The 14226-nt window shown below is 41.0% G+C and overlaps 2 protein-coding genes across 5 annotated transcripts in view; one reads left to right on the forward strand and one right to left on the reverse strand.

Moving 5' to 3' along the window:
- The first annotated feature begins 6 nt into the window (after positions 1-6).
- Positions 7-11959, forward strand: MTIF2 (mitochondrial translational initiation factor 2). Of its 4 annotated transcripts, XM_009640604.2 has the most exons (14): positions 7-135; positions 1092-1323; positions 1832-1937; positions 3205-3376; positions 3816-3976; positions 4403-4579; positions 5232-5371; positions 6831-6955; positions 7730-7934; positions 8804-9056; positions 9756-9896; positions 10718-10882; positions 11102-11242; positions 11646-11957. In XM_009640604.2, the coding sequence occupies exons 2-14, from the start codon at positions 1099-1101 to the stop codon at positions 11813-11815; spliced, it is 2181 nt and encodes a 726-aa protein (XP_009638899.1). In that variant the 5' UTR covers positions 7-135; positions 1092-1098; the 3' UTR covers positions 11816-11957. The 4 variants fall into 4 exon arrangements, with proteins under 4 accessions (XP_009638899.1, XP_035751996.1, XP_035751999.1 ...); XM_035896103.1 differs by lacking the exon at positions 7-135 and having other exon boundaries at positions 1248-1323; positions 1786-1937; positions 11646-11958; XM_035896106.1 differs by lacking the exons at positions 7-135; positions 1092-1323; positions 1832-1937 and adding an exon at positions 1971-3022 and having other exon boundaries at positions 11646-11959.
- A 567-nt stretch (positions 11960-12526) lies between these two features.
- RPS27A (ribosomal protein S27a) overlaps positions 12527-14226 on the reverse strand; it is a 2643-nt gene continuing 943 nt past the window's right edge. Inside the window, exons 2-5 of the mRNA XM_009640786.2 lie at positions 14083-14137; positions 13850-13935; positions 13012-13143; positions 12527-12709 (exon numbers count right to left, since the gene is read on the reverse strand). Coding sequence (XP_009639081.1) covers positions 12560-12709; positions 13012-13143; positions 13850-13935; positions 14083-14137 — 423 coding nt within the window. The 3' untranslated portion in view covers positions 12527-12559. The remainder of the gene's footprint in view (positions 12710-13011; positions 13144-13849; positions 13936-14082; positions 14138-14226) is intronic.

Consider the following 14226-nt stretch of genomic DNA (forward strand, 5'->3'; position numbering starts at 1 on the left):
GCTTCCTGCAGGTATCCGGATACAGAAGAGTTTTTAAGGGGACCGCAGTCATTCTGAGAGGAATTGGTAGCATTTCACTCACTTGGAGCTGCCTGGGAGATGGTGCAAAGCCACCTTTGAGAGAAGACACAGCAGGTATAGAGAAAGGCATCACTGAGCAGAAAGACAAAATAGGCAGCTCCAGACAAGAAGAGAGGTTCAAATAGGAAACCATTGTACAGAATAGTTAGCAAAATAACTCAAAACAAAGTTAAGATGGTTAAAACAAGATGTGGGATCATCTGACAGAAGTGTCTTGGAAAGCTTAATTGCTAAGCCAGGGCTTAGCCTCAAAGGACGTCTCTGTCCATGTGACAACACGATGCTACTGACCTTTGGTGGTGGTATCATAGAATTATAGAATGTTTTGGGTTGGAAGGGACCCCTAGAGGTCATCTAGTCCAACCCCCCTGCAGGAGCAGGGACACCTTTAACCAGATCAGGTTGCTCACAGCCCCGTCCAACCTGGCCTGGAATGTTCCCAGGGATGGGGCCTCCACCCCCTCTCTGGGCAACCTGTTCCAGTGTTTCACCACCCTCATTGTAAAGAATTTCTTCCTTATATCTAGTCTAAACCTACCCTGGTTTAGTTTAAACCATCCCCCCTTGTCCTGTCACAGCTGGCCCTACTGAAAAGATTTTCCCCATGCGCTCATGTAAGCTGCATTTTGCAGATGTGTTTTACTGGCTTAGAGAGGTAGGTTGCACCTGGATAAGTATAACATGAGGAGTGCAAATGTCCCTTTTTTCTAGGTAGAAAGAACCTGAAATGGGGATTCTAGTAGTTTATATTAAAGGTCAGTGGAGATAGGTGAAAGATTTGTAAGATGTGGTGATATTAGTGGATCAGATCTGTGTGTCTGCAATGGGATAGTGGAGAAAGGTGAAGCACTTAAACTGAAAAACTGGACAAGTTACTAAATAGTTCAACTTTTTCAGCATTAAAAAGCCTATTTTGAAACATTTGTGCCTTGTGTTCCTGTCTGGATTATCGTGGGAAGGAGAATCTTTCAGCTTTGAGACTGATTTCAATGTGTCCTTTGTATTTTCAGTGAGGAAATGAATCGAGGGTTGATACTAAAGTTTGAAAATCTGGTCCAGTTACGTGGTGCTTGCCGGCAGCTGCGTACTCTCTCCTACAGAAAAGTTTACAGAGCACAATGGAAGCCTGTGCAGTCATCTGCACACCCCGTGTGGTCCGTTCTTCTGTATCCGCAGTTCTGGCAAAAAGACAAATTAATCAGTATTGCTTTACCGCAGCACAGACATCTAGCTACAAAGGAGGTAATTAACAAAATCCAATAATCTTGGGGTTTATGTGAAATTTCAAAGCACAAGAGCTCGGTTTGAGCATTTTAATTACAAAAAAGGAGCTTTATTAATGAATATAGAGAAGTTATTATAAAATTATAAGACAAAATGTACTTAATCTATGACTGTAGTGTGACTCCCTCTCAAATACTGACTTAAAGTGCTTATAGCAGCAGCATTGTGAATCTTGCAGAGGCAGGAGGAGATCATTACAAACAAAAAAGAAAATTATTTTGTTGATTTATTTTTTCCTTGTTTTGAAAAATTAAAAATGAAAAAAGATAAAGTGTAGTATGTTATACACTTAACATATCATACTGAATATTTAAAGTCATTCATTTGTTGTAGTTCACTAACATTGCAGTAAAAAATATGTGTTTACATCCTATGGCTTGAGACCATTGTCTCTTTAATACTGTTTTTATTATTTCTTAGTTTATGCCAGCTATGTGTTCCTATATACGTGTCTAATTCCATGTAGGAGACAAAAAAGAAGAAAAAGAAGATACCACTGTCAAAAGGTGAAGTGGAGATAAGGCAGAAGATGACTATTGAGGAACTTGCACAAGCTATGGGTAAAGACATAGGTGAGCGCCTGCTCTGTTGTTTGACATTGAATGACACAGTTAAAATGCCGCTTTCATGAGTGGTAAAGGCAAAGATGTCTACGATGGCATCAGGTAGTGGTTGCTAATCCCTCCCTTAGCAAGGTAGACTGTACCCATACCAGAGAAAATGTTGGTAGACACAAGAGCAGACTAAAGGGGAAAAAAAGTTGGGCCATCCAGATTACCAGGCAAGGTGCTTTAATGTGAAGAAGCCGGGACTCTCTTCCGTCTCCATCAGAAAGGCTTCAGATCCACGTAGGCTGTTCTTGGTGACTGGGTTTCTGAAGTGCTGAATTATTCTGGAAGGAAAAACACTGCACCCTGGTTTGTTGAAGCTGGACCCTGCAAGTAAAGAATTCATGGCTAAAGAGAGAAGGCACAAAAGAGCTTTAGCCCATAATCCAATCCTGGGAGCTGGAGTCTTGGATTCAGGAGCAATACGTATTTCATTAAAACGGTAATTTGATTAACTGGGAGTGCACAGACTTGTCTGGAAACACTCCTCTCTTTAGGTGACTGCCCTGACAACTGGCTTACAGGAGCAGGCTCGTTCTTTCAACCCCATGGCTGTAGAGTGGCTCAGCTCGACCAGTTTTCAATGATGTTTTAGGGGGGTCATTAGCATGTTTTGACTATTGATGTTTGAAATAATTCCATACCGGTGTAATACCAATCTCCATTCTCTGTTTATCCATCTGGGTTGCTTTTTCTGGCAAACTTCCCTCTCAGCAATGAGGAGAGAAGGAGAAAAGTCTGTTACGTCTTGCTGTCCGTTTCTGAGATAGAGTTGCAATGATACTTAGGTCAGCATGTAACAATTTTTGACTACTGCAATACGTTCTGTGTTTCGGCTACCAAAGAAAGTGACATATGAACAGATTTATCAAATTTCCTTTCTCCTTGAATCATTTCTTTGCTCTTTGGTTTAGATGAGTTTCATTTGTTTTCTTTTTAGGAGTTAATGGACAAGTAAGCTATGAAAATCTGAGTGAAAAATAAGATCGTAGCACCTAATGAGGCAGTCATTTTCAGTAAATCTTTCTGAATCAAGTTCTTCTCTGCAAGTATGTAGCGTAACAGAAACTTTGAGATAAATCTAGCTGGAGGAAAAATGTTTTGTGAATGAAACTTATTAGCACGGTATAAAGTACTAATGAAAAAATCTTAAACTGTATGAAGTGAGGGCTTTTTTGTCCCGCACGTTTTTGTGGATGTAGTTGTGAGATGTCTTTTATCTTGTCCACAGATCATATTTATGAAGCGCTGCTATACACAGACGTTGACCTTGATTCACTAGAACCAGATTCCATCTTATATGAAGACCATATCAAGCTAATTGTTAAAAAATCAGGAATGAAGTACAAATCGGCAAAGCTGAAAGAGGAAAAAGAAAGAGAAAACACAGATGCTGTGAAAAGGTAAGTTGTGAACTGTTCTTTTTTGGCTCTTTTTATCCTATTTGTTTCTGCAGGTGTTTTTCATATACTGTGTTTTCTTTGTGCTGATGGTAGGTTGGTAATACCTGATGTAGTCACAGTTTGATAATATTTAAAAGGTAAAGTTTACTATTTTGATTTCTTTTCAGGTGAGCTTTTTCTGTGTCATTTTCTGAAGAAAAGACAGTTCTTTGATATACTGAATTGCTGTATTAATAAAATTGCTGTATAATTGCTGTAATGCAGCAGAAAGAGGGCTGTGTGGTGTAGCTAGGATTTGTGATCCACGGTGGGGAGAAGCTAGGCTCCCCTGTTCATCACTGAGTTCTGGTAAATGGCTTTTCCTCAGCCATAGCGGGCATGCGTGTCGCTTGGTGAACTTTTTTGGTATTTACAAAACACGTTTTTGTTTTAATTGCAGGCCTCCTGCAGACCCAGCAGTACTAACCCCACGGCCCCCGGTTGTTACTATCTTGGGCCACGTTGATCATGGGAAAACAACCTTACTTGACAGCCTACGAAAAACTCAGGTGGCATCAATGGAAGCAGGAGGCATTACACAACACATTGGTGCTTTTCTTGGTATGATTCAAGTGTACGCGCACGTGATAAATGGGTTTACTCTCCATCTTACACAGTGGGCTGACTTGCTTCCAGTTCATTGGGGAAAAATGTTGCAACATAAACATTTTATATGTGAGCAGTGAGAAAGGAAATTGTAACTTGTGATAACTGTCACAAATGCATGGGTGGAACTTCGAAGTGGATTGTCTGTGCAGCTGAAATTCTATTTAGACTCCTTAGGATTTTGAAAGATCCCAGGACGCATTTTCTTTCCTGAGGAATTAAAAGCACCTTTGACCTCCATGCCAACAGTTATCTATCTCTCTAAAATATGTCATTATTATTAAAAAAGTTCTCCAAGAGAGTGATTCTTGATTTACTATAGGTCAAATAAAGCTATGTGAAATGCTGATTTTAAAATGCACCATATACATTTCTTCACAGTGCATTTGCCTTCTGGGGAAAAGATAACTTTCCTTGATACTCCTGGACATGCAGCTTTTTCAGCCATGCGAGCAAGAGGTACCCATGTTACTGACATCGTCATACTGGTGGTAGCGGCAGAAGATGGAGTGATGCAACAAACTATAGAATCCATTCAACATGCTAAAAACGCGGGAGGTACGGTGTTTTAACTTCGTAACATTACATTTTGAAGTGAGTGGCAAGCCCAGTACACGAAGTTAACGTACAAGATGTGTGTTACTATGCTCAAATAATGAATGCTTTGCGAGTGTTTATTCACCTCTCAAAAGAAACTCCTTGAGTTGGAATCCACAGAACTTGGGAAGTAACTGTCATAGTCCTGTTCCTTCTCCCCTGGGAAGGTGTTTGAAAACGCACTGAATGTTGCAGTAATACATAAAGATATTAAACCACTAATATTTTAGCAGCGCTTGCAGGTTTGTGAGAAAAGCACTCATCAGGGGGGAGGGTTATTGTTGGGGTTTTTTTTCCCCTTCCTTACTAGGATAACTTCTCCAGCTTACTCATGGTAGCTCAGATCAAAATGGCTGCTCAGGGAGTAGGTGCCACGTGAGATGGGGGGAGGGTTATTGTTGTTGTTTTTTTTTTTTTCCCCTTCCTTACTAGGATAACTCCTCCAGCTTACTCATGGTAGCTCAGATCTCAATGGCTGCTCAGGGAGTAGGTGCCACGTGAGATGATGTGTTCTAAGTGGTCATAACCTGCTTTAACCTTTTATTGCAGTTGTGCTAGTAGCAGCAAGTTTGGGTTAGGTTGGTAATGAAGGGGTTTTCTTCTCTCTTTTTAGTTCCTCTTATCCTCGCCATTAATAAATGTGACAAACCTGAAGCTGATCCTGAAAGAGTAAAGAAGGAATTGCTGGCTCACGATGTGGTCTGTGAAGAGTTTGGAGGTGATGTTCAAGCTGTAAATATTTCTGCGCTCAAGGTAAAGTTTTGGTAGAAGAAATGATGTTTTTTCATGGGCATCCAATATGTGCATACAGCTGCATTTTTATTTGGCGGCTTATCTTGGGCATTTATCTTCCTGGTATTTGACATCTTACCATGAGCTAAGTGCTGCTGGCTCTCACCAGAATGATTTGAAATGTACTCCTATCACATTTTGAGGCTCAGCCCTCCAGTGAACAATATAATCTCATTTTTCTTCTGGAAATCTAGTGGATATTTTTCAGGTTCATCCTAATTGCTATTTCCTCATATATTTGCTTGTTGTATGAAATGAGTCCAAAATCAAAGTTGGTGATAATACTACGCATGAAGGGAGAAATTGTAACGAGGGTAAATAAATATTTTCGTAACACATGTCTAATCACAGGAACATAGTTTTGTCATGGTCTTACGTGAGATTTACCATCTTATCCTTGCAGACAAGTGATAATTAAAAACTGAACTAAAATCTGAACTTTAGTACTTACTTGTAGTTTTGTGGTAGCCAAAGCTGCTTTGTCCAGACGGATGCATCAGTGTCTTAGCCTTATTGCTATCTTTCTAAATGCATCCCAAGTAATTTTTCTAAAGCTTCAGGCAAGTTCAAGACCTTTTGAAGTCATGTCCTTACACTTAAAAATAGCTTCTCCATTCACCTCTGTAGCACACGTTGTTGCCTTAATTCCTGTAGATCTGGAACTGCTGACTGACAGCTAGCTTGTTGTATCTGTTCTCAAAAATAAAATGCAATTAGAACAAAGGAGGGGGGGAAAGAAAACAGACCCAACAATTTTTCTCTTTGATGTCCTGGAGTCTTGACTGTGTAGTAGATGTCCTCAAGTTTCAACTTGGCTGTTTAGGTATTTTGTTTGCTTGTTGGGTTGGGGTTTTTGGGGAGGAGGAGGGAGGAGTTGTAGTTGGGTTTGTCTTTTGGTTGTTTTTTTTAGTTTGCATTCCTAATATACTTGTTGATCAAGTTTCAGCTTGGCTGTTTAGGTAGTTTGTTTGCTTGTTGGGTTGGGGTTTTTTGCGGGGAGGAGGGGGAAGTTGTAGTTGGGTTTGTCTTTTGGTGTTTTTTTTTTTTTAGTTTGCATTCCTAATATACTTGTTGCAGAATATTGCGAGGTCTTTTTCTGCATTTGTAACCCAGATGTTATGAACAGAGAAGCAAGGAAACTGTCCTTCCTAATGTTTTGTGCCTTCTGGAACAGTGGTCTTAATAGGTTGTTATTTCAGTGCTGTCTTGCCTTGAAGGCAAAGGCATCTGCACTGTTGGACTTGACAATCTTAAAGGTCTTTTCCAACCTAAACGATTCTACGACTGTATGGCATTGTTAGAAGTTCTGCATTAAATGGAGGAATCTGGCACGAAGATTTCAACTTCTGATCTTACTTTAATTGGGCACTTGGCACTTCCTTTATTATTTATCTTTTCTGTGTGTATGGGTATTATACAGGGTGAAAACCTCATGGTTTTAGCAGAAGCAACCGTTGCTTTAGCAGAGATGTTGGAACTGAAGGCAGATTCCACAGGTCTGGTGGAGGGGACCGTAATTGAGTCTCGCAAAGACAAAGGGAAAGGGTAAGTAAATCCACCGCCTTTACACCTGTAATGAAGCAATGTGTAACAATGCAGAGACACTGTTCAGGTGGCTTATACCTCAGTGTTTATGTTTAACATCCAACTTGTTGTTGTTAGATAAAACTGTAACAGTTTCTTTGCAGTGTTGGTAACTAAAGCGTTGTAACGTTATTCTACAGCATGAGAGCCAGAAAAAGATTATAAACCCATAGGGCAAAACTCATTTTATGACTGATGAAATCCTGTAAGCACAGGAAAATAGTTTCAAATGCTAGAACAGATGTGTCTTAAAAATGTCATTAAAAAGTAGAAACAATGAAGTTAATATAATATAATACATATGCAATTTTTGGCGAATTGTGTGTAATGCGACGTTTTACTCTTTTAAATACCGTAGTGCTTTTGCAGGTTCTCTGCAAATAAGGTGTGTTCTGCCCTTCTTAAATATGAACCGAATTCTAGAAAGTTGTTGAGGTTTGGGGTTTCTTGTTTTGGTGGGGGTCTGTTAATGTGTAAAGTCAGTCTCTTGCTGATTTCACAAATGCCAAGTTTTGTGTTGATCTGCAGAAATGAAAACAGTACAGTACAGGTTTGGGGCTTTTTGCAAGTCACTTTAAAATTTTATTAGCGCTCTAATAGAATGTGTCACAGGAATATTCCACCTCTGATCGGTCACAAGTATGTTCTGTTTTGTTTGCTTACCTATGCCAACCGGGAAAATGGGGAGAAGAGTCACTTTAGTTTTGTCTGTTATTTTTCTCTGCTCTTCACTAGTCCAGTTACCACAGCCATCATCCAAAGAGGAACTCTGAGAAAAGGCTGTGTTCTGGTTGCAGGGAAGACCTGGGCAAAAGTGCGTTTCATGTTTGATGAGAACGGCAAAGCTGTAGATGCAGCCTCTCCAAGCATCCCAGTGGAAATCATGGGCTGGAAGGAAGTCCCTTCGGCCGGAGATGAAATCCTTGAAGTAGAATCTGAGGTACAGAAAGGACTGTTTAATGGAAAACCTATACTGCAGTGAGGTGGATGGGAAGGAGTTGAGTAAAAAATAAGTGATAGCTTTCATTCTAAATAATCTGGATAATCTGATGAAAAACAAAGGCTGAGCATGGGTATTAAGAGACCTGAGCTAGGTGTTCTGTAAGAGGAAGGAGGGTTTGCATATTGCCTCTTTCTTTGCCTCTGCTTCCATTTCTCCTCTGCCGGGCTGTCCTCTCCTCATCTCCATGCACCCAGACTAACCTGCTTTACAATCACATGAAGTAAGCAGGCTGCCTCTGGAATAAAAAATGAGCTGCCTTTGGTTGATGCTTTTGCTTCTCGTGGTCATCCTGCCTTCCCCCATGCTTTGTTTGCAGTGACTGCAGTCCTGAATGGCTTCTGCGGGGGTAATCTGGGATTTGTTCTAATGTGGTCCCTTTCTAAAGCTCAGAAGACTTTTCTCTTTTACACAATCACACTATCACCCTACCTGGAGAATAATCCAGCACTTAATGGTATTGGTGTTTGAATTTTAGAACGAGAGAACTAGTTTCTGTCAAAAGAATATGCATAGAATACAGCTTGAAATAGGTGTTGTGAGAGCTGGACAAATACCGCATGAAAGAATGAACAATAATTCTCTTCTGCAATGCAGAGATATGATAAAAATAGGCCTTCAGTCATGTTGTAGCCCAGGGAGGCAGCTATTGTGCTCATTCTCTGCCATCCTTGTAGCAAAATCTGTTGTTAAATGTGAAAGAAAGTGAGCGAGCCTGTAGAGAAGATGCAGAAGGATGAAACTGCATTAACGTGGAGTTTTCTGATGTGGTGCTTTGAACGGTAATGTTTCTGTCCCTTCCTGCCCAGCAAAGAGCACATGAAGTTGTGGCTTGGAGAACCTATGTTGAACAGCAGGAAAGGATGAAAAGGGATGAGGAAGTTATTGAAGCAAAGCAAAAGGAACACAGGATGGAATATGAGAAGAAGCAACAGAAGCTAGCCCATCTGACCTGGAGACAGAGGAAGGCGGTGCTGTACAAGGCCAATAAGCATCTAATGTTTTCAAGGCCTAAAGAGAGAACGGAGATGGACAAAAATGTGCTGTCAGTAATTGTTAAAGGTGCCATCCTATTCTGTTTACTGCTCCATTGGTTTTGTGCTTCTCAAATGCTCAGTCTGAAGCATGACCCTAAACTATTAACAACATTTCTGTTACCAGAAGTTTAATCAATTTAACACTGAACAGATTATTGAACTTCTCTCAGTAAGGGGAGGGGCGTCAGAAAACATCCAGTGGTCAGAAGGATGCGCTTCCAGCAGGGCTGAGCAATAGGAATATTTATGAGCCCAACCCAGGAACTCCTGAGTAAAACCCATACAAGTGCCTGTATACATATATATATGTAGATTTAAAGTATATAAAAGAAAAAAACAAAACAAGCTATATGAGCAGCAGTACTGCATCAGCAAAATAGAGGACAAGAACAATTCTCTATCAGTTAAAGTGGGACAGGAGGAGCTCGCTTTGACCTCACCTTCAGTCATACACAAGCAGTGACAGTAGTAGCTGAAAAACTATGCAAACTTGACCTGAAAATGACAGCAGATGTGGAGCCTCTGGTCCTGTCTATTTATTCAGTTCATTTTTGGAATTAATAGACCTGTTAGATGTGTTTTAACGTATTACTGAAAACGTAGAAAGAATGATAGGTGTCAAAAGACTTTATGTTGCATAGCACATTGTCATCGTTTACTTGGTGCTACTTCAGTGTTACTTTGATGTGTACGAAGCCAACAGTACTTCCATTTATACATGCAGGTGATGTAGATGGATCTGTTGAAGCTATTCTGAACATTCTGGACAGCTATAATGCCGACGATGAATGTAAATTGGATATCATCCATTTTGGAATCGGAGATATCAGTGAAACCGATCTAAGTCTTGCTGAAGCATTTAATGGTGAGCACATATGTAAAAATCAATTTACAGTTAGTACAAACTCCTTGTTGAAATGGGGAGGTCTCATTCTGGGTTTGTTTTCTTAGTAATTAGCAGCATGTATAATGTAAACTTACAGGTATCTTAGAAACGTTTCCTTTAACATTGAACAGTGGTGCAGGTGGGGGAAGGCTAGAAATCTCATGAAAATGGAAGGACTCCTGACAAGCTGTTGCCAGTAGTTGAATTGTTAAAGTCTGACTCCTCACTCAAACAGGGCAAAGCTAGAAAAGTAGGTTACAAAAGAATTGCCTTTGCTCAGGGAGGTAAGTGGGAAGACCCCATCAGTAGTTGTTCCTGTTTGTACGCTGTAATTCTCACCTGCTCTGGAGGCTGTGGGGTCCTTGGACCTGCCATAGCCCACAGGTGGATGAGAATGATACAGAGTTTACTTCCAGCTTCATTTGGACATGCAAGCTTTTTTTTTTTCCCAGCCCCAAAATTTCCCAGTCCTTGTGCCTTTAGGTAAGCTCTGGTGAGCTGTCTGTAAGCATTAGTTTCTACTTCGATTCCTCCAGTTCTGCCATCAGGGAACTTTCTAGGAGGGCTTTTCTGAGCCATGTGTTTTGATACAGGGTTATAGTAGCAGTCAATGTGCAATAGTGGGAGAAGCAAATTGTCCCCCCTTAAAAGGGAAGCAGTGGTAAAAAGCTGTTTCTTGTTTCGCTGACCACCAGTTCTAACCTGTGCTGCAAGGTCAGCGTTACAAAACAGACACAGCAGGCACTTTCGCTTTGAGTGATCTCTTGTAGTCATCGATTGCTGATTGTTTTATTTATCAGGTGTTGTATTTGGATTCAGTGTGAAAGCCAATGAAAGTATTAAACAGCTGGCTGCTAAAAAGGGAATAAAAATTAAACTTCACAATATCATCTACAAGCTTATTGAAGACTTGAAGGAAGAGCTAAATAGCAGGCTACCCCCATCTGTGCAGGAGAATACACTAGGTGAGTTTTCACTGACTGCTACATTTTTGGTTCGCAATGCAGCCTGAAGTTTATTCTCCAATGAAGTGTTCCTATTGTACCAAATATTTTGTATTTCTCTGTAGCTGCTTTTGTGTATTGTTACAAAGCTTGACAAGTAGAAGCATGTAGCTTGCTTCTACTTATTGCCAGTTTGTTATTCTCACGTACTTCATACAACTTCATTTTTCTTTCTTTTAGGGGAAGCTTCTGTTCTCAACATTTTCTCTGTGACAGTAGGAAAAAACAAAATTCCAGTAGCTGGATGCAGAGTACAGAAGGGGCTGCTAGACAAAAAAATGAAATTTAAGTTAATCCGTAAGGGGGATGTTATTTGGAAAGGTAAGTGTAATTGTCCATAAAAACAAGTATTTGCATTCTGCCTTAAGACACCGCTCGTTCCCCGTGAAGTTACTGCAAAAGGTGCACATCTGCTCGTCGGGCAGCCCCCTATGCTAGTCAGGATGGAGCTGCTCCAGCTAGAGAAGCACTGCAAAATGTCACTGTCCTGTTACCCAGACCTTTTTCTAACCACCAGCAATGGTAGGAAAGCACTAGCATCACAGCATTTGCCTGCTGGCAAGGACTGGTGTCTGACTTCTTCGTCAGCTGCATGTGCTCACAGTCCCTGCCTTTTCTTGCTTGCCTGCCTGGTGAAGCATTAATTCTGCAAGAAGGGCAAACCAAAACACTTCTGTGCTCTGATGTTAGTGGGCTCTTTCTTTGACATGCTTTCTCTTTGTAGGATCTTTATCATCACTGAAGCATCATAAAGATGATGTCCAGGTAATAAAAACGGGTATGGATTGCGGATTGAGTTTGGACAAGGATATAGAATTCAATATTGGAGATGAAATTATCTGTTATGAAGAAAAAGAAGTTCAACAGACCACTTCCTGGGATCCAGGATTTTAAAACCCATTTGTGTACGTTAACACTAAAGGACATGCATTATTCCTGGCTGGCCTTCAACTCTTTAACATTAAATGAACTTTCAGAGATACACACGAGCTTCTCTGTATCTGATGTTTACGTAACAACATTCTGCTCTTTAAATTTTGTCAAGCAACCCTCTTACCTTGTTGGAGCATGGGATAAACTATTAACTGCAAGCACTTCACGTGTCTAAAACCATCACAGTATAAATATTTCTGATCCTTACCTTGTTGGAGCATGGGATAAACTACAATTAACTGCAAGCACTTCACCTGTCTAAAACCATCACAGTATAAATATTTCTGATGAGTATGTCTTGGTTTCAAAACAGCTGAGCCATCTTTTCTCCCCCTCAGTGCTGCTACACAATTTTTTCAGTATGTAGCCTGCATTTCGTTAGCAGGACTCTGCTCCCCTTTTCTCTAGCACTGACCCACTTGTAGACATGACTTCAGACCTCCTGATCTCCTGTTTTTCCAGATTAGAACTACTGCGCTGTCTTCTACTCTCACATTTAAAGAGACCACTTCTAAGGTTAGCTGAGAGTGTTGGGAGGAGTCACTGCTTCAGCTAGAGTCAAAATATTTCATCCTAGCTGGCAGTCAGCATCCAAAGCTTCACAGATTTTTCTCACTTATCAGCAGAGAGGAAATACAGTGCCACAGGAAGCAGAAATAAATCCTTAAACCGTAAAGAACTTCAGATTTTTATTGTCTAGTACATTTACTTGTCTTCTGGTTTATTGAAGCAGTACGTCAGACAGCACTTGCCACAATAGTGTCTGTCGAAGTGACTTGCCATGAAGACTCCAGCTCCACACTCCTCAGAGGGGCACTCCCGGCGCAGACGACTGATCTTGCCATTCTCGTCCACCTGGGAAGGGCAAAGAGACAACATCTCAGATATACCTGCCACCTTTTAGTACGGGTGGTACTTTTGAGTATTTTTCTTTGCCAGAGTAGTTTTTGTGAGTTACTACATCAAACTTCTTGAAGCGAAGTTTGGAAGCACCTGACTGCAACAGTCAGTTTCTCTCCTATTTTAAGAGGTGGGGTGTTTGCAAAGAGAAGGACTTTAAATACGCCAAGCTGCATGCAGACTAGTCACAGGCTTCATGTCCTTCCTCCTGAGAGCTAATTTTTCATCAAGTTTCTCCTAGAGTTAGTTCTACATACCTTGTAGTACTTGAGCACTGCAAGCTTAACCTTCTTTCTCTTATGCTTGTTCTTCTTGGGAGTAGTGTAAGACTTCTTCTTCCTTTTCTTGGCACCACCACGAAGTCTCAGCACAAGGTGAAGAGTTGATTCCTATTTGTAAAGCACATGAAGTAAGACAAAATGCTTTCTCAGGACAAGAGTAGCATTTAAGCAGGGTTTTTCATTTCTCTACAGAAAGTAGATCTCAAGCGCCAGGCAATTGGGAAAGCTCTCAAAGGATTATTAGCTATTAGGTCTGCAAATGAACAGGCTCCAGAGAAGAGGGGATGCTGCATCCCAAACCCCAGAAGGTTCAACAGCTGTAAAACCTGTTGCCACTCTATTCCTCAGTTCTAACTACAATTGCAGAATAGTTTCAAGCCTAAGTGACAGCTATTCGTTGCTCCTCCCTTCTAGTGGCGCTCACTGGCCTCACTGTCAGGTTAATCAGGGAGAAGGGGTTTTCACATTACCCCCCCCAAAGCAGCTCAGCAGGCAGTGCCAACTGCCAGAGCTGACAGAAGGGGAGCACTGAACGTGAAAGCTGTTAGAAATGTTGTCTTCTGACCTGAAACTACAGACTGGGATGCAGCAACTGTCAGTTCTAGTCCCAGCATCGGCACTTCCCTGGTCAAAGTGCTATCTGCCCCTACACCAACTGATTTAGGTGAATCCATCTGAAGCATTTCTTAGGCTGAATCCATCTGAAGCATTTCTTAGGCTGAATCCATCTGAAGCATTTCTTAGGCTCAACAGCAAAGGTTAGCACCAGCTCTAGGTGGTACTACGAACACTCTGTTCAGCCTTTCCTACTCACTTTTTGAATATTGTAGTCAGACAGTGTGCGTCCATCTTCTAGCTGCTTACCAGCAAAAATCAGTCGCTGCTGGTCAGGAGGAATGCCTAATGGTGACATAAATCAAGATTAAACGAGGGGATATGAACTAGGACATTCTATAACGAAGCAGTAGGTTGCTGCAGACAATCACATCTGCGTGAGACATGCATCAGCCCAAGAGAGAAGAGAATGATACACGCATCTTGAATTACCTTCCTTATCCTGGATCTTAGTTTTTACATTTTCTATAGTATCAGAAGGCTCAACCTATTACGAGACAAAACAACGGAGTCAAAAAGCGCTCTGCCTTATATTTTGCCCGGGAGAGCAGAGGAACAGGGAGGAACCTGAGCCAC

This window comes from Egretta garzetta, unplaced genomic scaffold (assembly GCF_000687185.1).
Source record: "Egretta garzetta isolate BGI_Z169 unplaced genomic scaffold, ASM68718v1 scaffold200, whole genome shotgun sequence".
Classification (NCBI taxonomy): domain Eukaryota; kingdom Metazoa; phylum Chordata; class Aves; order Pelecaniformes; family Ardeidae; genus Egretta; species Egretta garzetta.